Source organism: Acinonyx jubatus, chromosome D4 (assembly GCF_027475565.1).
Source record: "Acinonyx jubatus isolate Ajub_Pintada_27869175 chromosome D4, VMU_Ajub_asm_v1.0, whole genome shotgun sequence".
In the NCBI taxonomy this organism is placed as follows: Eukaryota; Metazoa; Chordata; class Mammalia; order Carnivora; family Felidae; genus Acinonyx; species Acinonyx jubatus.
The window spans coordinates 21630309-21654332 of record NC_069391.1 but is presented as its reverse complement, the minus strand read 5'-3'; the positions used below and the strand labels follow the sequence as shown (position 1 = coordinate 21654332).

The window sequence follows — 24024 nt, the reverse complement described above, 5'->3', positions numbered from 1 at the left end:
TTATCATTTTAAAAAGCATATGGAACAGTGCATTTAAAAGCAGTCAATTTTACATTACGTATGTTTTACTACAATTAAAAACACACGGTAAATTGCAGCAAGGGAGAAGACATGATGGCATTCTTTGGTATCACTGAAGACTAATTAACAAATGAAAAATGAAAAAAGATCGTAATTACCATTTTGGCATAATGTGCATTCACTGGGTCAGCATACTGAAGCAAGGCTTGAAACTGATTATTCTTTGTAAAGGTGATAATCTTCAAGACTGTGCCAAATTTAGAAAATATCTGGAAAAAGTTCACAGGTTAAATCTAAGGTAAAAATTAGGCTAATGTACTTTTATAAATATAACTCAATTCATAAATTCCATTTTTGTCTATTATTTTTTTAAGTTTATTTATTTTGAGAGAGAGAGAGTGAGAACAAGTGGGGGAGGAACAGAGAGAGAGAGAGAGACAGAGACAGAGAGAGAGAGGGAGGGAAGGAAGGAGGGAGAGAATCCCAAGCAGGCTCTGTGCTATCAGCGCAGAGCCTGATGGCAGGGCTCAAACTCACGAACCATGAAATTTTGACCTGAGCCGAAATCAACAGTCAGACGCTTAACCGACTGAGCCACCTAGGCAGCCCTAATGAAAATAATTTCCTCTATTTCCTCTATTAAAATTGTTGGTACAAAAATGACTTAAATCAAGCCTAAGATGTTAATGTTTCAACATCCACGCATGGCCTAAAACAGTGCCTGATGCACAACAGGCACTCAAATATTTAACCTATTTTATAGTATGTGATAAATGGCACAATATGAAAAATATGAGACTACAGTAGGAATTAATTACTGGTAAGAGATAATGGTGTTACAAAGCATATGAATGGAAGAGGAAGAGTCATATGGATCAACTATTTCACCTTGAGAATCAGCATCAACTTCTTAAGATTTTTATAGGCAGACAAACTATAAAATGTTCCTCTACAGGCCACTCTGTTAATTCATTCAATATTCAAAGAGCACTGCTCTAGGCCTTGGAAATCAGCAGTGAATAACAACAAAAGTCTATGCCCTAAGGAAAGACAGACGATAAATGAAAAACAATGTCTCATCATAAAAAAGTGTTATGAATAAAAATAAAAGGAAAAGGGATAAGAGTGAACTGGAATGTAACTTGGGAAGGTGCAAGACTGGTCAAAGAAGGCCTCTCTGAAGTGTCTTTGGAGAAGAGGAATAAACACAGTGTGGAGATTTCCTGACAGATACCTGGTTACTACCCTAGCAAGTTCTTACAATATACTTGCTCTACTCCATCACCAATAGCCACGGTTACTACAATGCACTTTGTTTTCCTCTTATATCCCATCCCATCTTAAATGTGGATCTTAATCAGCCAGAAGCTTGTCAGTCCACTTTTAAGAATAAAAAGATAATTATTCCCTATGCTGGTAAGAATTTGCTATTATCACTATTATCAAATACTATATATGAATGTCCTTAATAGCCAAATAGGCCTTCCTCCCTTTTAATTACCTTTAGAAAGAATGATTAATAATAAATACCCTAAAGCACAGCAGCAAAAGAATAGGCAATTTCTACTACATCAAAATTTAAGACTTATGTGCATCAAAAGACACTATCAACAGAGTGAAACAGCAACCCACAAAACAGGAGATCATATTTGCAAATCATATCCGGTAAGGGGTTACTATCCAAAATATATGAAGAACTCCTATAATTCAACAACAAAAATCAGCAAAGGACTTAAGAAAATAATCAAATAGCCAATAAACACATGAAAAGATGCTCAGCACCACTAATCATTAGGGAAATGCAAATAAAAACTCAATGAGATTTCGCACTCATTAGGACAGCTTTTATCAAAAACAAAAAACAAACCCAGAAAATACCAAGGGTTGGGGAGGATGTGGAGAAAACAGAACCCTTGTGCACTGTTGGTAGGAATGTAAAATGATGTAGCTGCTATGGAAAATAGGAGGGTGGTTCTTCAAGAAAAGTAAAAAAAAAAAATTACCATATGATTCAACAGTTCGACTTCTTAGTATAAGCCCAAAAGAACCAAAAGCAGGGACTTAAAGAGGTATTTATTTGTACATCCATGTTGGTAGCAGCATTATTTGCAAAAGATGGAAGCAACCTAAATGTCCATCCACAGATGAATGGATAAACAAAAATGTGTTAAATACATACAAAGGAATATTACTCAGCCTTTAAGAGAAAGGATATTCTGATACATGCTACCACATGGATGAACCCTAAAGACACTTAGTGAAGTAAGCCAGTCACAAAAGAACAAATTATCCATGGTTCCACTTATAAAATGTAAAGAAGTCAAATTCATAGACAGCAAGTAGAATGGTGGCTGCCAAGGGCTGAGAGAAAAGGGGAATGGGGAGGTATTGTTTAATGGGTGTGGGAGTTTCAATTTAGGAAGACAAAAAACTTTTTGGAGATATAAGGTGAGTGGTGATAATTGCAAAACAAGGAGAGTGTATTTAATGTCACTGATCTGTACACTTAAAAAACAGTTAAAATGGTAAAATTTATGTATACTTTACAACCCCCAAATAAAATAAACTGTCCTAAAGTCCAAATACTCATTTTTGGCAAAATGCTAACAGATAATCAGCTTAAAGTCAAACACTTCTTATAGGAGATAACACCATTGAACAAGATTTGCAGAACCAATTTGTCTTAGAAGGGCTCATCAAAAAATGTTATTACTTAAAATTAGTCTGAGGATTCTTTGTTGAAATTCCTTAAAAAAAAAAAACAACGCAGTTAATTTAGTTATGGTCATATTTCAGAGTTTAGAACTTTGGGATCTTGGGCGCCTGGGTGGCTCAGTCATTAAGCATCAACTTTGGCTTAGGTCACGATCTCACATTCCATGAGTTTGAGTCCCACATCAAGTGAGCTTGAGCCCTGATTTGGTGAGCTTGAGCCCCACTTTGTGTGATCTCGTTCCCTGCTTCGGGTGAGCTTAAGCCCCGCCTAGAGTGATCTCATGCCCCTCTGGTGAGATCAGCTTCTCAGGTAAAACAAGAGCCCTGGGCAAGCCCTGCTTCTCTCTTTCTGCCCCTCGTGGGATCTCCCTTCCTCTTTCTCTCTCTGCTCCTTGCTCACTAGTGCCCTCGCTCTCTCAAAACAAACAAAAAAACAAACAACTGATCTTAATCTCTCATTTAACTGTTCTGAAAACATTAGGAATTTTTTTGTTCTTTTAATGAAAATTCTGGTCCTGTCACAGGCATTTCCTCAGTACACCTGTGTGTTCTAGATAATATTCTTAAAATTCATAAAAGAATACCACACTTATCTTCTCAGCTGACCGTCAAAGAATATAGATTTTATGTTGCATCTTTCTTTAAGATACAAGCATTCCTGGGAAAAGGTCTTGTATTTTCTTATTTCCATCCTTGGTGATACTGTGATCACAAACACACCCCAATCTATATAAGTGCATAATCTGAGTGTTGGGTAAAGGAGTAGTAATAGACTTTTTTACTACAGCCACAGGTAGTATTCTAAACTACAAGTAAGATTATATCATATATAATTTTGCTCTGGTTTACTTCTCTAACCACATTTCCTGATACTCTATATCACACTATTTATACCAACAATGTGCAGTTGTGTCTAGTTCTCTAAATGTACCAAGGGATTTCAGACATCTATGCCTATACACATGGCTATTCCCTTTTTCTTAGAACTCTATGCTTAATACCTAGTAAATTTTCATTTATCTTTTCCAAAACTCAGCTCAGGAAAGTAATGCCACCAGAAAATTCTCAGCCTCTCCCAAGTATCAATAGATTTCATTCTCTTTCTTATTACTCCCTTCTTGGTCTCATATATATTTTTGTTTTACTTATACTGTGCTATTCATTTGTTTACATATGTCTCCTTTAATTAGACTGAAAGCTCCTTGAAGGTATGTACACACACACACACACACACACACACACACACACACACACACCCACACACCTTGTCTTAATCATTTCTATATCATTGAGTAAAATTCTTGGCATATAAACAAGTACATGGTAAATGCTTATTATTAACTGATAAAGAATTATACTTAGACCTGACTGGAATTACGGCAACATGCAGTTTTTTGAAAATAATAAACATTCTTCATGTAAAATATCTCATTAATGAAGGAGTAAGAACATACAATTTGCTCTCAAATCTGGAATTTTACACTAAATTATGCTTAGAACCTAGAAAATTTCTACTTAACCTTCAGATTTTATTAATGTTTACATTCTCTCATTTAACATGAACACCAACATGATGCACATCCGCACTCACTGCTGTGTTTGGCTGTGTGATTTTTAACTGAATGTGTTAACAGAATATAAATGGGTGGAACTGGCTAACCATGGACAGTTACCTAGGGTCCCCTGGATTGTATGTACTGACAGAGTAGCTTTAAACATCAATCTGATACTTTTGAACAAAGTAAGTGAGCAACACCAGGGAATCTAGGCTAATGCCTCAAGTGTGATTTTTTAAAAAATTTATTTTGAGAGAGAGAGAAAGCACGAGTGGGAGAGGAATGGGGCGGGGGGGGGGGGCGCGGGTAGAGAGAGAGAGAATCCTAAGCAGTCTCTGCACTGTCAGCACAGAGCCTGATGCAGGGCTTGAGCCCACGAACAAACCACAAGATCATGACCTGAGCCGAAGTTGGACGCTTAACCATCTGAGCCAACCAGGCACCTCTCGAGTGTGATTTTTAACAACTTTTCATAATTACCAACAGTAATACCAACAGTAATAATTTACCAACAATTTTAAACAGATTTGGTCTCATAAGATTAACATTCAGGAAAGTTTAATATATATGGATTTATTATTATTGATTACAGTAATAATTTGACTCTTTGATTCTACTTCTCTAATATATTTATTTTTCTGTCATAAACACAAACACACAGACCCAACTCTTGATGTCTCCTGTGCATTTAATCTTTTAAGACTTTAAAATGGGATGAAGAGAGAGGTGCCTGGGTGGCTCAGTGGATTAAGCACCTGACTCTTGATTTCAGCTCAGGTCATGATCTCACGGTTCATGAGGTCAAGCCCTAAGTCAGGCTCTGCACTGACAGCATGGAGCCTGCTTGGGATTCTTTCTTCCTCTCTCTCTACTCCTCCCCTGCTTGTGTGCACATGTGCGCACTCACTCTCTCGAAACAAACAAACAAAACAAACATTAAAAGGGGGGGGGGGACGAAGAGAATACCAAAGATCAAATTCAGGTAAAATTAATCTTCATGGTGATGTTTATACATGGAGCACTTATCAGAATCTAAAAAAGTTCACTAGTATTCACTTGTAAAAAGTGTACTGGGGCACCTGGGTGGCTCAGTCAAACATCCAAAAATAAATACACACTAAAAAAAAAAAACCCCAAAAACCTAGTGTATCGGCCATAATTTGTTTACAGTAATTTTTGTCCCCAATGAAACAGTAAGATTTAAGAACCAGAATTGTGTATTACTAGTACTGACTCTTTTAATAATTGCTTTTTAAAGTTATTTATCTTTACTCTGCAATTCAAAAAGATCAGTTCTTTATCTTGAAGACATTCATCTATTGGACATGCATAAAAAACTCCCATAAATAACAGTATTTGGAAGTAATGGACTACATGAGAACATTGTTTTGTACTATTTCAGTACACAAAGAAATTTTTTAGTATGCAAGGTTGAATTTACATTATGGAATTGTTGAGAAATGACTTCCTAACTTACAAACACTCTCTAGATTATGCAATCCAATCCAATGGCTTTAATTACCACCCATATGCTGATGATAACCAAATCTCCAGCCCTGGATTCCTACACTCATTCCAAACTTATTTCCCAATTGTCTATTCAACATCAACCACTTGCATGCCTAATAGGTATCCCAAAATTATCTTGTCCAAAACACTACCTCTACCCCTGCCCCAAATCTTCTTTTCCCTTTAGTCTTTACTATCTTAGTATAAAATTGCTCTATTTTACCAGAGGCTCACATCCAAAATCTGGAAGGCATTCTTGATTACTCCACTTTTTCTTCATAATCCACGATTACTCAACCCATCAGCAAATCCTTCCAAATATATCCATAATCACCACTTCCCAAGACCACATCCTCACATGGGTCACCACCATCTCTTACCTGGACTATGCTAAGATCCTCCACTTATGCCTACAATTTATTCTTAACACAGCAACAAGAGTGATTCCATTAAAACATAAATCTATCATCTTACTCCTCTACTCAAAATCCTCTAATGGCTTCCATCTTACATAGTGTAAAGATTATAAAGGCTTTGCATCATCTGGATCTTAACCCCTTCTCTGATTCTATCATTTATAGTTTTCCCACTTTTTACAATTACAATTACATAGCCTTATTTCTGATATTTCAACACATTAAGCACCCTTGCACTTAGACACTTCCCACTTGCTGTTCTTTCTGTGTTATTCTACCACATACTTTAAGCCTCTGCTCAAATATCATCATATTGAAAACCTCCGTTAACTTTCCTCACCTGAAATAGCACCACTCTCATCTCACTCACTCACTCCACTTACCATGAGCTAAAGAAAAAAAACACTAACTTCAAGAGATGTCAGAGAAGAGCTTAGCTAATGCCAACTCTTCAGCAAAAAATATAAAATAATATGCTAATTAATTACAACAGGTGCAACCAACTCCATACTTCCATGTATTATCCCTCCACAATATTCATCACATTTTTAGGCTATTACTTAGGAAGTTATATCTTACCCACAAGACCAGAGCAAGGATCAGTTTCTTACAGTGCAATTTACTAGTGTCTAATAATTACAGCTAACATTTCTTGAGACTTAATATGTATCTTTCTAATGTATACCTTAATATTTCTAGGTGCCTTAAATGCATTAACTCATGTAATCTTCACAATAAAGATATAAAGATACCTTCACAGTAAAGATATAAAGATATATAAAAGATAGACACCATGTCCAGCCCCATTATATAAATAAGAAAAAGATACAGAGAGGTAAGTTAGTTGCCCAGGGTTATAGAGGTAGTAAGTGGAAGAGCCAGGATTCAAACCAGCTCCAGACCCTGTATCCTTAATCATGTTATACTACACTTTAGTTGGCTAATGACACAGAGTGCTAGGGGAGAGGGCTCAGTCAATGCAATGAGAGAAAAACTGAGGAGGCAAATTTGAGCTGTAGACTGTATGATGTAGGTTCAACTAAGTGACCGTCTCAGTGAAATGTTTTGGAAAGAAATAGGAGATAGAAACGGACTAAGGCATGAGTAAACTGGGGGCAAAGGGCCAGAAAAGCCAGTGGCTAAATAAGCAGAAGGGTGTTAGGAAATGAGGTTAAAGAGAAGGGGAGAGGTCTGCATGTGGGACCTTAAGGGCCTTGGTAAGGGCTTTGATTTCATTCCGACAGCAAGGGAAAAGAGCATTAAACAAGGAAGTGTGATAACTGAAAGGCTGAGAGTCCTGCTTACTATTAAGGACTCTCAGAATTACTCCTCTTCACTCTGAAGGACCCATGATCTTTTGGGAGAGAAACAAGGTTTGTTACTGCTCTCAGGGAAAAAATAAATGGAATGACAGGGCAGAACCACAAGACTCTAGCTAAACTCAAGGCTGAATGATGGCACTGTTGAGCCACAGGTGCAAGAACATCTTCTGTAAAACAGCGTTAGTAAGTTAGTAGTAGCTTCGATGTTACCGTTACAAAAGCAAACAAACACTGCTGATGGATCACAGTGCTCACTGACACTCTGGGATAAACATAGGACAAGAAAAGTCACCAGAACTAAGAAGCCAATCACTTAAGCAACTGCTGAAACCTTTGTAAGGAAGAAGGGTGGCTATGGATAGTACTGTTAAGGCCTTTCCTAGACATGCTTCACAAATGCGTATATTTAGAAAATGGTATGCATAAAACTACTATAGGGAACACAGTAGGCCTAATAAATGGTATATTTTGATATTTATATGCATGGCACAGGAACTGTGTTGGGAAATGTATCTGAACTTTATTGCCAATTAGTACAATGACTGTGGGAAAGTAATGTGACTTTAAGGACCCCAGTTTCCTAATTTATAAAATGTGAGAATAGGATGGAAATTACTTCAATTCTTTTTTTTTTTTAATTTTTTTTTAACGTTTATTTATTTTGAGACAGAGAGAGACAGAGCATGAACGGGGGACGGTCAGAGAGAGAGAGAGACACAGAATCCGAAACAGGCTCCAGGCTCTGAGCCGTCAGCACAGAGCCTGACGCGGGGCTTGAACTCACGAACCGCGAGATCGTGACCTGAGCCGAAGTCGGACGCTTAACTGGCTGAGCCACCCAGGCACCCCGGAAAGTACTTCAATTCTTAAACACACATGCACATATACATCCCTATGACTCTTCACTTAGTAGTGCAAAGCCAAAGGTTTGGAAAACAGTTAAGTGATTCTGGACTGACTTGGCATCATACTATGCAGCACATACTGAGATATAAATATGAAAATAAGTATATATTTTAGTGTTTAAAATTTTTTAAATATTTACTTATTTTTGAGAGAGAGAGTATGCACGCCTGAGCGACGGAATGGAGCGGGGAGAGGGAGAGAGGGGGAGAGAGGGGGGGAGAGAGGGGGGGAGAGAGAGAGAGAGAGAGAGAGAGAGAGAGAGAGAGAGAATCCGAAGCAGAAGCAGGCTCCAGGCTCTGAACTGTTAGCACAGAAGTGGATGCAGGGCTTGAACCCACAAGCTAGGAGATCATGACCTGAGCTGAAGTTGGATGCTTAATCGACTGAGCCACCCAGGTACCCATTTTAGTGTTTTAACATTACAGTGTATGGCTTGACAAGTATGAGGGAATGGAATCAATATGCAGCAAAAGAGGACAAAAACTAATTGAAGTTTTTGGGCTAGATACCAAGTAATTGTACGTTACATTTTGAGGATATGTATATATGGAGTATTAGTTAAAACTGTAACAAGCAGGGGTGCCTGGGTGGCTCAGTTGGTTAAGCAGCCGGCTTTGACTCAGGTCATGATCTTGCAGTTTATGAGTTCAAACCTCACATTGTGCTCTCTGCTGTCAGCACAGAGCCCGCCTTGGATCTTCTGTCCTCTTCTTTCTTGCCCTCTTTTGGAAATACATACACACACATACATATATACATACATATACATATATATACATATACATATATACACACACACATATATATGTATAACAGGCATACAAAACACAACATTGGACTTCATATTAGGAGGCTTGAGTTCTGTCTCTTCAGTTACTCTCTACAATATTTAATTATCTCTCAGTTTTATTCACTACAAAATTATGTAACTTAGTTACCTTCCAGTTCTTAAATTCGACACTCTCATAGTAGGCCATGATGTGGTGGGGTGCCTTTTATCACAACAGTTTGGACATATTAATGGGTAGTCTATGAAAATTATGTTGACCATCAGTCAGTATTTAACATGATACTTCCATTTTATACATGAAGAGTTACCACATACTTTCCTTTCAGAGTTTTTAAAATGAAAATACTCAAATGTAAGAAAGAGTTAATGGAAAAACTACTATCAGTGTGTTTTTAATAGGATTCTATGCTTTGTTCATTTTCATGCTTATGTATTTTTAAAAAAGAATTTCTTACATACCCTTTTATATCAAGTATTTAAGTTAGAAAAATGAAGCTACAGAAAAGTTATCTCTGGGCGCCTAGGTGGCTCAGTTGATTGAGCGTCCGACTTCGCTCAGGTCATGATATCACAGCTCACGGGTTCGGGCACTGCATCGGGCTCTATGTGGACAGCTTAGAGCCGGGAGCCTGCTTCAGATTCTGTGTCTCCCTCTCTCTCTGTCCCCCCCACTTGTGTTCTCTCTCTCTCTCAAAATAAACATTAAAAAAAATTATCTCTAATAGATACTATTTCCTACATAAAACAGGATGCCTAAGGTTATTATTATTTAAACATATATACCAGCCAAAATAAATAAAAAAAAAAAAAAGAAAGTTAAGATATAAACATCAAAAGCTACAGAGGTCACATTTGCCTCTTAAGAGTGTTGTTCCACTTTACCTGATGAAGAACTTCCAGAGTAACAGGGTAAAAGAGGTTTTCAATAATTATTCGGAGCACAGGGCTCTGCCCAGGTATGACTGTGCCTTCATTGGTAGGAGCTCCAGGAAGGGCCAGGCTTCCTGACTGGACAGCGCTGACAGCCTGCAGTGCAGCTTGGGCTCTCTATAAAACAATACAAAATAAGGAAAAAAATACATATCTACTTTCTCTAGAGGCACATACCCTAAATTTGTAATCAGTTAAGATTCAAAAGACTTGCTTTCTTATCACAATGACACAATATTTAAGAAAGGTACTTAAAGTTACTTGAAGAAATGAAAAAAACACATGGCAAAAAAAAAAAAAAAAAGAGGAAAATGTGGAGATGATTTTTATTTCCTAATTTTTAAATAACAGAAAAAACAGTGAAAGTAACATTAAAGATGACTTAAAAACCACTCAAGTCCCTCTTCTTTTTCCCTCCCTGAACCACTGAGTTCTAAAACCTTTGGGTGGCATATGATAGACGCAAATATGGAGCTATGGTGGTTCAGAGGGGGTTAGGAATGCATCCCTATAGGAAGGCATCCTGGCATAAGCATCAGAGCCTGAGCGATGAGGACAGCATCTACATAGTAGGGTGCCTGGCAAGGGCAACTTGAGCCCAAACAAGGTAAGAGAGGAATCTAGTGTGGGGGTGGTTCAGTGCTAGACATCAAACCTGAGGAATATGAAAAGGGTAAGAGGGGCGCCTGGGTGGCGCAGTCGGTTAAGCGTCCGACTTCAGCCAGGTCACGATCTCACGGTCCGTTGAGTTTGAGCCCCGCGTCAGGCTCTGGGCTGATGGCTCGGAGCCTGGAGCCTGTTTCCCATTCTGTGTCTCCCTCTCTCTCTGCCCCTCCCCCGTTCATGCTCTGTCTCTCTCTGTCCCAAAAATAAATAAACGTTGAAAAAAAAAATTTAAAAGAAAAGGGTAAGAAATGCGTCCAGAAGAGAATAGCCTGGCAGGACTGTTAGAGCCCAAGGAGAGTTAGGAAAGGGTCCACATGGTGTGAACCAATGTAGTGAAGACAGTCCAAGCAGGGTGAAGAGGAGGTCCATGAAGGCCTGACCGGGGTAAGAAGGTAATTCAATGGTGGGGCAGCCTAAAATAGGATGTAAGAACCCAAGCAGGGGCAGGCAGACAAGCTTTTATTTTTTTTTTTTAGCAAAAAGACAATATTTACTTATAATAGAACATTTACGGAGCACCAATTGCAGGTATCATTCTATGCATTCACTATACAACTCTCTTTAATTCTCACAACAATTTACGAGGCATGTATTATTACATTTTTTTCAGATGAGAAAACCGAGTCTGAGATGGGTTAAATGGTTTGTCTGGAGTCACACAGAGGACTGTAAACAGTGGTACTTAAACACTTGATGAAAATCTGAAAATGTCTCAAACACAATTCTGAACCCCACTTCTGTCAAACTCCTGGAAACGTCTATTTTTATTGTTCTTGTTGTTGTTATTGAATTACAGTTGACGTACAATGTTATATTAGTTTCAGGTGTACACCATTGTGATTTGAAAATTCTATATATTGCTCAATACTTACCACAAATGCAGTCACCATCTGCCACCATACAACACTAGTACAATATTATTGACTATATTCCCTATGCTGTACTTTTTATCTACATGACATTTATAACTGGGAGTCTGCACTTCTTAATACCTTTCACCTATTTTGCCAAACCCTCCTCCCAACCATCTTCCTGTGTGGCAACCACTAGTTTGCTCTGTGTATTTAAGAATTTGTTTTTTGTTTTTCACTTATTTTCTAGATTCCACATATAAGTAAATCACATATTTGTCTTTCTCTGTCTGATTTATTTCACTTAGCATAATACCCTCTAGGTAGATCCATATTGTTGCAAATGGCAAGATTTCATTTGGCAGATGAGTTTCGAAATAGCATGCTCCACTAAAAAAGACCAGAGTGCCCTAAAACAAGTCGAGTTCCAGAGCTGGAGCAAAGACAGTACAAAATGAGTAACTTTTTTGTTTCTTTGGTTTTTTTTGTTTGTTTTTACTAGAATGCAAAGAACTGTTCAAATATTTATGGAAACATGCCAAAAGATAGAAGACAGCTTCTTGAAGGGGCTCCCACTGGCCAAATATAGGACAGTTTGAGAATCAAAATAGTGATTGTAACAAATAACAACCCATCAAATAAAACAGGAAACCTTAAATCCATACTGGTATAAGTTGACAGTTGGTAAGAAGTATATATATATACTGCTTTAAAGTACCTTCCCCCAAAATATTCCTCTTTCCTCCTTTGTAAGTCATAACTTTACAGTGGAGAAGCCAAACATGAGCCTCATCAAGGAATCTAAGAGCACAACACCAGTAATGCAACAAACTGAAATTATGTGCCACCTGATATGATGCAATGAGAAAAAAAGGACATTACCTCTACGATGTTCCTGTCAAAACTATATACAATACCAGATAAACTCAAATTGAGGGAAATCAAGACGACAGACTGCCTATAATTATCCAAAGTGTCAAATCAAGGTCATGAAAGTCAAAAACTGAGGAACTGTTTCAGACTAAAGAACACTAAAAGATGTGACTTCTAAACAGAACATGTGATTCTAAATAATGTTTGTTTTGCTCTAACAAACATTACTGGGATGATAGGCAAAACTTGAATGGGGACTGAGGACTGAATGTCAATTTCCTAATTTTGACCTCTATATTTGGTTGTGTAGGAAAATGTCCTTGCTTATAGGAAATGCACACTAAAATATTGGACAATGAAGACCGATCAGGTAAGCAACTTAGTCATAAATGCCTGAAGAAATCAAAACTTGCATTGTATCTGTAACTCTTTTTCAATTTTATGACTGCCTCAAAATTTAAAACCATTATTTAGAAAATGAAGTGGGTGAAGGAAGGAAAATTTAAGGGAAAAAAAGCATGGTTAATGATTAATGAAATCAAATGCAAGTTTTCATCAATCTCTTTGTTCCATTCTCATCATTCCTTAAGAATGGTGATAATTAGTCTGTGCCACAAAATGAAAAAAAAAAATCACCACTTTTTTACATATTATATTCACTTCCAATTTTAAATTAACATTTCTTGTGTTTGCTTTTATTATTTTAATTTTTAGTTTATTATATCATCTCTCTAATGTGAGACATTATGCTATGACAAATAACATTAAAAGAAGAATCTTTCTGAAGATTGGCTTTTAACTTTGTGTATGCTTAATAGATGAACTTCCACTTTTTTTTTTTTAAGTTTATTATTTATTTTGAGAGAGACAGCAAGAGGGAGAAGGAGAGAGAGAATCCCAAGCAGGCTCCACACCAGAAGCACAGAGCCTGATGGGGATCTGGAACCCATGAACCATGAGATCATGACCTAAGCTGAAACCTGGAGTCAGACACTTAACCCACTGACTCACCCAGGAGCCCCAGAACAACTTCCACTTTTATGCTTATATGCAACTCCTTTTTTATACTTTTTACCAGCATTTTTAGGCCATATAGATTTTTATGTATCAGCTAATATTCAAACTGCCCAACATTCAGTTTCTAAAACATCATTATCTTTGAGAACAATGTATGCGTAATTATTTGAAAATTTTATATCGTTTGATTTCAAAACTGTGCTCTTAGAAAAACAGCCATGTGTATGGAATACTGAGCATCCCAAGCCTGCCTCAAAAACAGCAGTTTATCCATACATTTTACACTGGGATCCCCAGTAAGAGTTTACTTGCAAAATGGGTTCTATTGTTTTCAAGTTTGAAAACTGATTCAGACTTCCACTTTGAGTCTATAATTAGCAGAAGGTGTGGGTCCATTAATAATTAATTTTAAAAAGACCCAGAAGGTAGAATTAGCAGACAAGAACATGTGGGACTCGAACTCATGACCCCAAGATCAAGAGTTACCTGCTCTTCCGACTGAGCCAGCCAGGTACCCCTAAATTTTTCATTTTTAAATTTATTTAAATTTAGCCACATGTAGCCAGCAGCTACCATACCAAACATAACTCTAGAACGTCTAGGCAAAGACTTCAACATAGAGAAGTTCTAAATGGAATAATGGTTCTTTTTTTTCTTAGATCAGGAGGATTAAATCTTTACAAAACTAAGCCTGCACAACCAAAAGTAAACTTAACCTTGCTGACTTTACTTCATTATGCCATCAATCATTCTACCAATCCTTTTTATTAAACAATCCTACACATATGCTTCCTGCTACTGATATTACTATTTTTATCATAGCTCCTCTTCCTTCACTCATCCTTTTTGGCATGGGGGGGGTACCACAACAGAGAAATAGGAGAAGCCACGGTACCTATTGTGCTAATCATTCTAGAGTTCTCAACATATTCTGCATTAGTATTTCACAGAGCACTGAGTACAAAGGTCTCTGAGCACCAGGCATGCAAGAAATGCTTTTGACACTAAAAATCTGAGAAAATAACACCTGAAGACAGATTTATTTAATAAATAACTCTGTAGTTTCCGTTTTTAATTAGACAAAACATTCAAGTAAAAAAAAAATAAAATTGAGGCACACTCTCCACAGAGGGCAACAGAAAAGTTGGGGGTGGGAGAAAATGAGAAATATTTTCTTAATATAAAGAGATTATTTCACATAGAAGATTTATGTTCTGTGTATTTGATGCTAAAAATTATGAGGCAGCAGAATTCCTACTATGGGAGATAATTTTTTAAATGTTTTCTAAACAAACTCGCTGGAATAGTTTAATAACTTAATAAAGGAAACAGCAGTAGCATGACTGGAAATGCAAGTATTTCATCAAGGTGAGGGGAGGACAAATAGACCTCATATAAAATTTAAACATGTCTGGATAACGTGAAAAAGACATTTCTAAAATTGAGACAGAAATGAATGTACAATAAAATGCACAGACCTTAAGTGTAGAGTTAGATGATTTTTTAAGAAAACATTTTTAGGCAAAATCTTTCCACGGTTATCTCTGCAGATTTATAAATGTCCACCCACAAGGTAAAAAAACAAAATAAAACAAAACTGTCTATACCCTAATGATGGTTATTAAATAAAACCATTTCTCAAATGCTGTACCTCAAAATACAATCTAAATTTTTTAGCTATAATTTTAGTTTACATATTTTTTAAGCTTATTTATTTTGAGAGAGACAGAGAAAGCACAAGTGGGGGAGGGGCAAAGAGAGAGGGAGACAGAGAATCCCAAGCAGGCTCTGCACTGTCAGCTTGGAGCCTGATGTGGGGCTAGAACTCACTAAACCACAGGATCATGACCTGAGCCAAAACCAAGAGTTGGATGCTTAACTGACTGAGCCATCCAGGTGCCCCAACTATAATTTTAGTTTAAATAAAAAGATAAAGATACTTGAAGGGCTCCTCAGTTGGTTGAGCAGCTGACTCTTGATTTCAGCTCAGGTCATGATCCCAGGCTGAGCTCTGTGCAGAGTGCGAAGCTTGCTTAAGATATTCATTCATTCTCTCTCTCTCTCTCTCTCTCTCTCCCTCCCTCCCTCCCTCCCTCCCTCCGCACTTCTCCCCTGCTTGTGTTCTCTCTCAAATAAATAAATAAATTTTAAAAAATATTTGATATTCACCTGACCCTCTCTGGCAAGTATGTCCATAGGCTGGAAAAGAAGTTATGTGCATGTTTTGGGTTACCTTGTTATTCAGAGAATAAAAGATAATGAAATAGTAATTTATCAGTTTCCCAGGGCTGTCAGAAAAAAAAAAAGACATTTGGTACATTTTATGTATGCAAACAAGTACCTTAAATTCTGACTTCAACTTTGGTGTAGGACTTTGAATAAAAGAAAAACTATTATATTTTATCAAACATCAATGTATAAAAATTGCACAAAAATAACAAAATGGAAAGGGCACTAGGAAGAAATCAAGGCTATCGAAGAATTAACTAGGTCATTTCAGCTGGCTTTGGTTGCCAAGCAACTGGAATGCCTCACAGTTTCTCTTTAGAATAATCCAGTCTTTAAGAGTTTTATTAAATTGTTTATTCCTTGTTCAAGACTTTTTCTAACATATTTAGGAATCACACTAATAAGAAAACTGCCATGACTTACATGAATGAAAATTTAAAACTCTAGTGAAAGACAGGAGTCAAAATACATCCTCCTCAAAAGAATCATAGAGCAATATAAATATGTTAATTATCTCAAATTAATCTATAAAATCAACCCAATTCCAATTGTGTTTTTTTTGGGGGGGGTAGAAGTTATCTAAATAATTCTATTATATATGGAGACATAAGTAAAATACAATAGCTAATTAATGTCTGAAAAAAGAGTATAGAAGAGGGCTTTGCCCTACAAAATATTAATACTGGAGACATTAGCTCTAGGGACATGAAAACAGGAATGGAACAGAAGTGAATACAAAAGGTAGTCTGGATTAGACATGGAGTGCACACCATGTGAGTAGCACAGACATAAGGGTATATCAGAGCCAGGCAAGCAGAATGTGTATGCATGTCTAAGAAGGGTATACATGCATGTTTTAAGTAGGTACAGCAAATGTACAGAAAACTAGAACATGACAAAGAACAAGTTTCACATAAGTAGATAATAAATGGGTTATTCAAAAAAATGATAAAGGAGAAACTGGTCAATGGGAGTTAAAAAAGAGATCAAAGCCTACCCTCACTCCCCACCTCCAAAATATTTCTAATAAAACAAAAATTTAAACATTTAAATAAAAACAACTAAAACATAAAAATATGAGAAGAAAACACAGGTAAAAAAAATTAAAAAAAATTTTTTTTAATGTTTATTTATTTTTGAGGCAGAGAGAGACAGAGCATGAATGGGGGAGGGTCAGAGAGAGAGGGAGATACAGAATCTGAAACAGGCTCCAGGCTCTGAACTGTCAGCACAGAGCCCGACGCGGGGCTCAAACTCACGGACCGCGAGATCACGACCTGAGCCGAAGTCAGACGCCTAACCGACTGAGCCACCCAGGCACCCCAAAAACAATTTTTTTAATGTTGGTATACTAGGTCCTGATGAGCATGGTATCAAAATCAGAAACCATAATACAATCTTAAGAGATGTGACTATTGTGTAAAAATATTTTTAAAACCGCATTAGTAGACAAAACTCAGAGACAGAAAGTAGACTGTGGCTGCCAGAGGCTAGGGGGGCAGAAGAATGCGGAATTAGCGTTTAGGGCATAGAGTTTCAATTTGGGAAGGTGAAAGAATTTATTTTTTTAAGTTTATTTACTTATTTTGAGAGAGAGAGAGAGAGAGAGAGAGAGAGAGAGAGAGAGGAAGGAGGAGGGAGAGGAGAGAGTGTGAGAGAGAATCCCAAGCAGGCTCTGCACTGTCAGCACAGAGCTCAAAGCAGGGCTTAATCACACAAACCATGAGATCATGCCCTGGTGTCCCAAGGTGAAAGAATTCTGGAGAAAGATGGTGGTGATGGATTGCACAATATGAATGTACTTAATGCTGCTCGGCATTTACAAAATGGTAAATTTTATATGTAATTTACCACAGTGTTAAAAATGGGGGAAAAAACTGCATCAACAGAAATCACTATACTTTATAAGTTATCAAATAAATATTAAGTAAACAATAAGATATGATTTCATCCTCTAATAAAGATGACAGGAAAACTGCTTGCTCACACATGAGTGGCACCCTAAGCTGGCACATATTCTTTAAAAAAAAAGTAATCATGTGGGGCACCTGGGTGGCTCAGTCAGTTAAGTGACTGACTTTGGCTCAGGTCATGATCTCACCATTCATTAATTCAAGCCCCCCATTGGGCTTTTTGCTGTTAGCACAGAGCCCACTACGGGTCCTCTTTCTCCCCGTCTCTCTGCCCACCCCCGCCCCCCACACTTGCACACATACCCTCTCCCTCTAAAATAAACATTAAAAAAAGCAATCATGAAACATATATCAAAATATAAAATATGCATATGCTTAGTCCCAGCAATTTCACTGCCACAAATGTTAACTAGTAAGAAAATGTTGCAAGTGTGCTAGGATATGTAAGAATGTTGCTACAGTGCTATTTCTAAAAAGTGTAAAATTGGAAACAATTTCAATGTCTATTAACAAGACATTGGATAGATTATGGCTGTCTTATAGAAGGGAGCATTATGCATTTACTTAAAAACTGTGAAGTAATTCTGCCTTTATAGCCATCAAAAAAATATCCATGACACATTATAAAGAAAAAATATGAGCTTTCAAAACATTAGGATTCCACTTATGTAAAATTATATACACAGATAATAATACACCTGGATAGAGAAGGAATACACACCAAACTGTTAGCAAATGTTAATTAGTTGTCTCTGGACAACTGTGTTGTTGTTGTTGTCATTTTTACTTTTCTGGACTATTTGAATGTTTTACCATGAGAATGGATGCTATTTAGAATTTTGAAGTCAATTTTTCATTTACAAAAGTCTACACTATTTAAAAATGTCTAACATCTCATTTACTAAGTTTATATAGGTTATTATATGCCACTAATATCTCTTAGAACAAGCTAAGGATTATGCACAGAAAAAGTCTTTGTTTTAAAAATGTGGAAAACTAATTTCAATTCAGTAGCTTGCACTATAATGACTTTCAGCACAGAATCAAAGGGCTGGAGGAGTTCTTTTACCTAGAGCAAGACTATAGGGCCCAAACATGCTCATAACATAATAAAAAAACCTCTTTCTTGCTTTGTGGATCAATTTTTCTTACCCTTAAGTAACTTCAAATTACTATTTTAGCTACTACAAATCAACCTGGAGAGACACAAAAGATGAACTATAGTCAATATGAACTATATCAAAATAAAAACTGAAAAATGAGGTTAGAGATGTTGATATTCTACATTCCACATTCACCTAGAAGAGTCAAAAACCATTTAATGAACATATCTATACAAATTCTTACTAACATCTTAAATGTTAACATCAAATAGAAGCGGCACTGAAATTCTTAATGCCTTTGTTATATATTCTAAGTATTCTATAAAAAGTTCCTTTTGGACTTGAAATTTTAAGAGATAAGAATGTAAGTTTTTCTCTTACTCGCAAAAAATGTTTCAAGGGCAAACTAAATTTCTGCCATTTCTGCAGTCAAATGCTCTGCCTCTGAGCTATACCCCCAGTATCTGTCATTTCTAGCACCGCAACTTCAAACGTATTTCTAAATGGCACTACTTAAGCCTTCAGGTAAGAATTTACATACATAATCTTTACCAATAAAGCATCCTAACAGGAAGGAACATGATTTTTTCCTCTCTGAGAAATAGAAAATTAATCTTAAGCTATTATACCATGTATTCTTGTAGCTTTTTTTTTTTTTTGTAGCTAATTTTTTAAATGCTTTCAATACTTACAGCTTGATTAGGTAGATTGTCAGTCTTAAGTTCTCTGTGATTGGAATACTGAATAAAAACAGGCTGGCTTCGAAGGTGAGGAGTAACAGGAGTGTAGTAATTCACCATAGTAACAGCAGCTTCCTCAGAAGCCATTTCTAAGAAAGCCTGTAATAAACACAAGAAAGTAAAGTGAAAGCTCATGTTTTTGAAAGACAGCTAAGAACTATGAAAAGACTCTTGCTTCAAAGTGTACCACTGATGTTAAACGAAAATACATATGAAAAGTCGAGCTCAATAAAGGATTTGGGACTGGGAAATTGCCAGTTGAATAAATGATTTCATGTGGTTTTTTATTTTCCTCTTTTTTCTCTTTCTTCTAAAATCTAGAAATAATTAAAAAGGTGAAAATAAAGGTGAGCATCAGTACTGTAAAATGGATGCTTTCAGGGGTTAGAATTTAATAGTTCTTTCCTAAATAAGAACTTCTCCAAGATGGGGCATGATTTGTTCTTTTACCTTTTAATTAAATAGCTGTTTATGATACAATTAAGTTTATGATACAATTAAATGCAGAATTCAGGTGTAAAGGCTCAATTGTTCAAGTTAGGGAAATGGGATAACATCTTTCCTACATTAAGTCAATATTGATTTGAATCATTCAAGTGACTTTTTCTGAGATCTGTGTTAAAAAATACAGAGGCAACAAGGCCAAAATGAAGTCACCTGTACTAAGCCCAACTAAGCCCACATCACCAAACCAGGAGTTAATACCTAACAATTATAGTTTCAACCTCTCCCAAGATCAGAATCTTAAACCAGTTCATCTGGAATTACTTGGTCAGCACTAGTGAGGTTATCTGCCTGACAGACCCCAACCATTCCCTAAAGGAAGATGACCTTGCCTCAAACAACTCACTCTACTAGTAACTTCCTTGTCCCACCCTATTCTGCCTACAGAAGCCTTTCATTATGCACTGCTCTTCACAGCTCCTTTCTATCTGCTGGATGAAATGCTACCCAATTCACGAATCCTTGAATAAAGCCAATAAAATCTTTAAAATTTACTCAACTGAATTCATCTTTTAACACGTGTAATCATTGTACAAATATTAGATATCTGAAAAATAACACAGGAAGAGCTGAGATCAGAAAAGGCTCCTTGAGATCTATGTCTTATTCCACACATGGCCTCTTCCAGCTGTAAGAACTCCTGAAACTTCTGTGAGAGGTTCTGCCACCCTACCATAATGGTTAGTTATGAAGATGAAATACTAACCATTCTGAGCCCCCAGAACTACCTATAATGAACATCTCAAATTAAAAATGTATAGGAAGAACTCCTGATCCAAGTCCATGCAAATTTCTAGTTTGATAACTCAATTCTTTTTTACTACAACAGAGCATGTAATTACCAAGTGTACAGTAACCACTTCAAATTATATATAAAACACAATTTATAAAAATATATGTTTATTAACAAAATTTCCTGAACATATGAAATGGCAAATATCTGTAAGTCAAACTATTTATTTGTTTATAGTTATCTTACTAAGTGTTTCTATTTGGCAAATATTCCAGTAAAGGAATATTAACCTGACAAACGTTAAATGTGATGCTTAACTGTATCCATCAAATGTCGCAAATGAACCAATTAAATGCTTTAATTAACAACATTCTATGAAGTAATAATGTTAGCCACACCACAATAGATCAAATATCATTAATTAACTGATCCTCAATAAACAAATAAATTCTACTATCTTCAAGAAATGCACTTTAAAACCATTATCTGTATTAGTAATATGCTTTTACTAATTTTTCTAAGGAAGATAAAAATGATCAAGGTAACCAAAAAGCAATAGCAACATTTCCTGTCTGGTTTTTAATCACCTTTTCAACAAAGAATATGTAAACTTTTTGCTAATAATATTCACTATATAGAGGGAGAGTATCTTTCTGAAAACCCCTTCATAAATGCAAAGAACTAAACTCAATGTCTAACATTAGTTACACAAAGGAAAAGCTAAACAATATCTTTGGAATACATGATTATTATTATAGAAAATTTTTCTTGAAAGTATATACAACCTAAAAATTCATACATAAAAAGAACTTTTTCCACGTGGACCCCAGTAGGAATTATTTAGGTTTTTCTAAAGTATCCAAAGAAATCGATTTTCATAATAAGCGGTGGAAAAAAAAAAATCCCAGAAGTCACTAACCACAGAAAGGCTGGCGAAAATATCCCGTATGCTGCCCTCAACACTCCCACCTCTAAGCGCCATCAGAAAGATTACAGCTACAAGTAGTTCTAATGACTCACATCACTCTCTTGCTAAAGTATATAACAAAATATTTTCTAAACATGATTTATGACTGAAAGATAAGCAATTAACACAATAGCACTGCAGATAAATAATAAACCCAGAACCAATAGCAGAGACAAAAACAAATTGTGACATTGCTGCCCCTCACAACCATCTAACAGAATATACAGGATACACTGCAAGAAACATGATAACGTACATGATACACATACATGATACATCTCACAGACATTAGACTTGGCCATGTTGGCTCTTTTAAAACCACCCAAACCATATATTCTCAGTAGTGGCAACTGAGTTAAAATAAAGATCCAGGCACATGTAAGATTTCCAGAAGATGTAAAATAAATGTGTAAACATACAAGAGCTAAATACTAAAACATGTTATTTAGCCTCTCCAGATTTAAATAACCTCATCCAAATTAAACAGGAACGTCAGTTTCACTAAAGGGCCAGAATCAGACATGATAATCTCTTTCATGTCCAAACACATACCAATCTGTTTATAAATATATTTGTTTCTTAAACTTATTTACAAAAGTGTAAGAACATAGGGTCTTATCACAATGTACTACACAATGTTTAGGGCTTAAATCTGTTGTCGTCTTCTTACCAGCAATGCTCAGTTTAAAAGATTTTCAGGACAACCAAAAACTGGGAAAGAACTAAAGAATTCATCCTAATGGGGTCTGAGTTGGAACAAAAAAAGCAGGTGATTACTCAAATCAACATAACAAGTATTATATTTTTGTCATGGTCACCACAAAAGCAAGTTTCCTGATTCACCTTAAGAAAAACCTATTAACTTCTGAAATGAAGAACCTCTAACAATCTCTTTTGAATTATTAAAGAAGTTATATATTAATTCTAAACTAAAATATACTACACATTTCTATACAAATTTTGGAAAACTTATTCTTTAACTACCAAATGAGGCATAATTTATATCCTCTCTGTGTCTTGGTCTTCTGATAATCACAGGGTATTTTCATAAACTATTTTGTAATTAAGAATATAAAATTTTTTTGTTCAGGAAGAAAAGGACAAGTCATTGAAAAAGAGATAATCCTATGTCCTGTGTTAATATTTTTGTTTGTTGCTTCCTGTCATACATAAAAAAAAATTCTATTTAAAAAACTACTTTATGTAAATAAAATGAAATTTAGAAAATACAGAAAAGTTCAAGAAAATAAAAGTCATCTTTAACACTAGTACCCAGAGATAATCACTGTGGTGCAATCTTTAAATATTACATACCTGGCTCTTTCCTTTCAACATCAAAAGATTAGTTACTTTGCCAAATGGTAGACCTAATGATATGACCTCTGCTTCGGTGACATCACTTGGAATTTTGCGAAGATGGAGAACACGAGAAGGCGAACAGGGAGGTCTATCTCCTTTAAATTTCTTGTTGTCATTCCCATTAGCTAAAAAAATATAAGATTTTTTCAAATTACTGAAACTAATTTAGGTTGACATACTACATTAACCCTATTGTCACATTTCATCTCCAACAGTTTTAGTTTTTGAAATTCAGGGAAACTCTAGGGCTGATCAGAGATAAGGACAGTGGAAAACCATCCACTTTCAACGAATGGATGTTTTTGGTTTTTCATGGCAAGTATTAAATTTTTTAAAAATTGAAGTCTGATTTTTAATTTCAAGGAAAAGTATTGGATAAATAAATTAATATAGAGAGGGATCAAATTCCTCTAAACAACTATTGTGAATGGAGAATAATGTTTATAATGTCTTTAATGTATTTTTAAAGATATTCTGCTAACTTGTTCCCGTGCTAAATAATATGAACAATTAACTTTCAGGAAAGACTATAAAAGAAATTTTATATTTACCACATCCTGAGGGGATTTGGATTCGAGCTGTATCATTATGAAAATTAAGTTTATTTCTCAGGCATTATGTAGTTTTTACTAATCTATTTATAAAGTGTTTTTTTAGAAGCTAAATTGCGGTTTCCTAAGACATTCTTATTCCTTATCATGTAACAGTAGGTCTTAACATAAGCATCTTATTAGAAATGCAAATCTTCAGCCCCACCTCAGACCTACTAAATCAGAACCTAAGGGGTGGCACCCAGCAACCTGTATTTTAACAAGCCCTCCAGATGATTTTGATGCAATCTGAAGTTTGAGAAGACTGCTGCACAATAAAGAAATCCATTATCCCAGTTACAGCTAGATTTTAC

At 35.9% G+C, this 24024-nt stretch overlaps 1 protein-coding gene across 8 annotated transcripts in view; it reads right to left on the bottom strand.

Moving 5' to 3' along the window:
• The window catches only part of PTBP3 (polypyrimidine tract binding protein 3), a 119140-nt gene that overhangs the window by 36252 nt on the left and 58864 nt on the right, over positions 1–24024 (bottom strand). For 6 of the 8 annotated variants that reach the window (XM_053204796.1, XM_027034832.2, XM_027034833.2 and 3 more), the window contains 4 exons: positions 23076–23245; positions 19510–19656; positions 10118–10282; positions 180–290 (listed from right to left, as the gene is read on the bottom strand). In XM_053204796.1, the coding sequence (XP_053060771.1) occupies positions 180–290; positions 10118–10282; positions 19510–19656; positions 23076–23245 (593 nt within the window). The remainder of the gene's footprint in view (positions 1–179; positions 291–10117; positions 10283–19509; positions 19657–23075; positions 23246–24024) is intronic. The other 2 variants (XM_053204798.1, XM_015068652.3) reach the window with 1 other exon arrangement.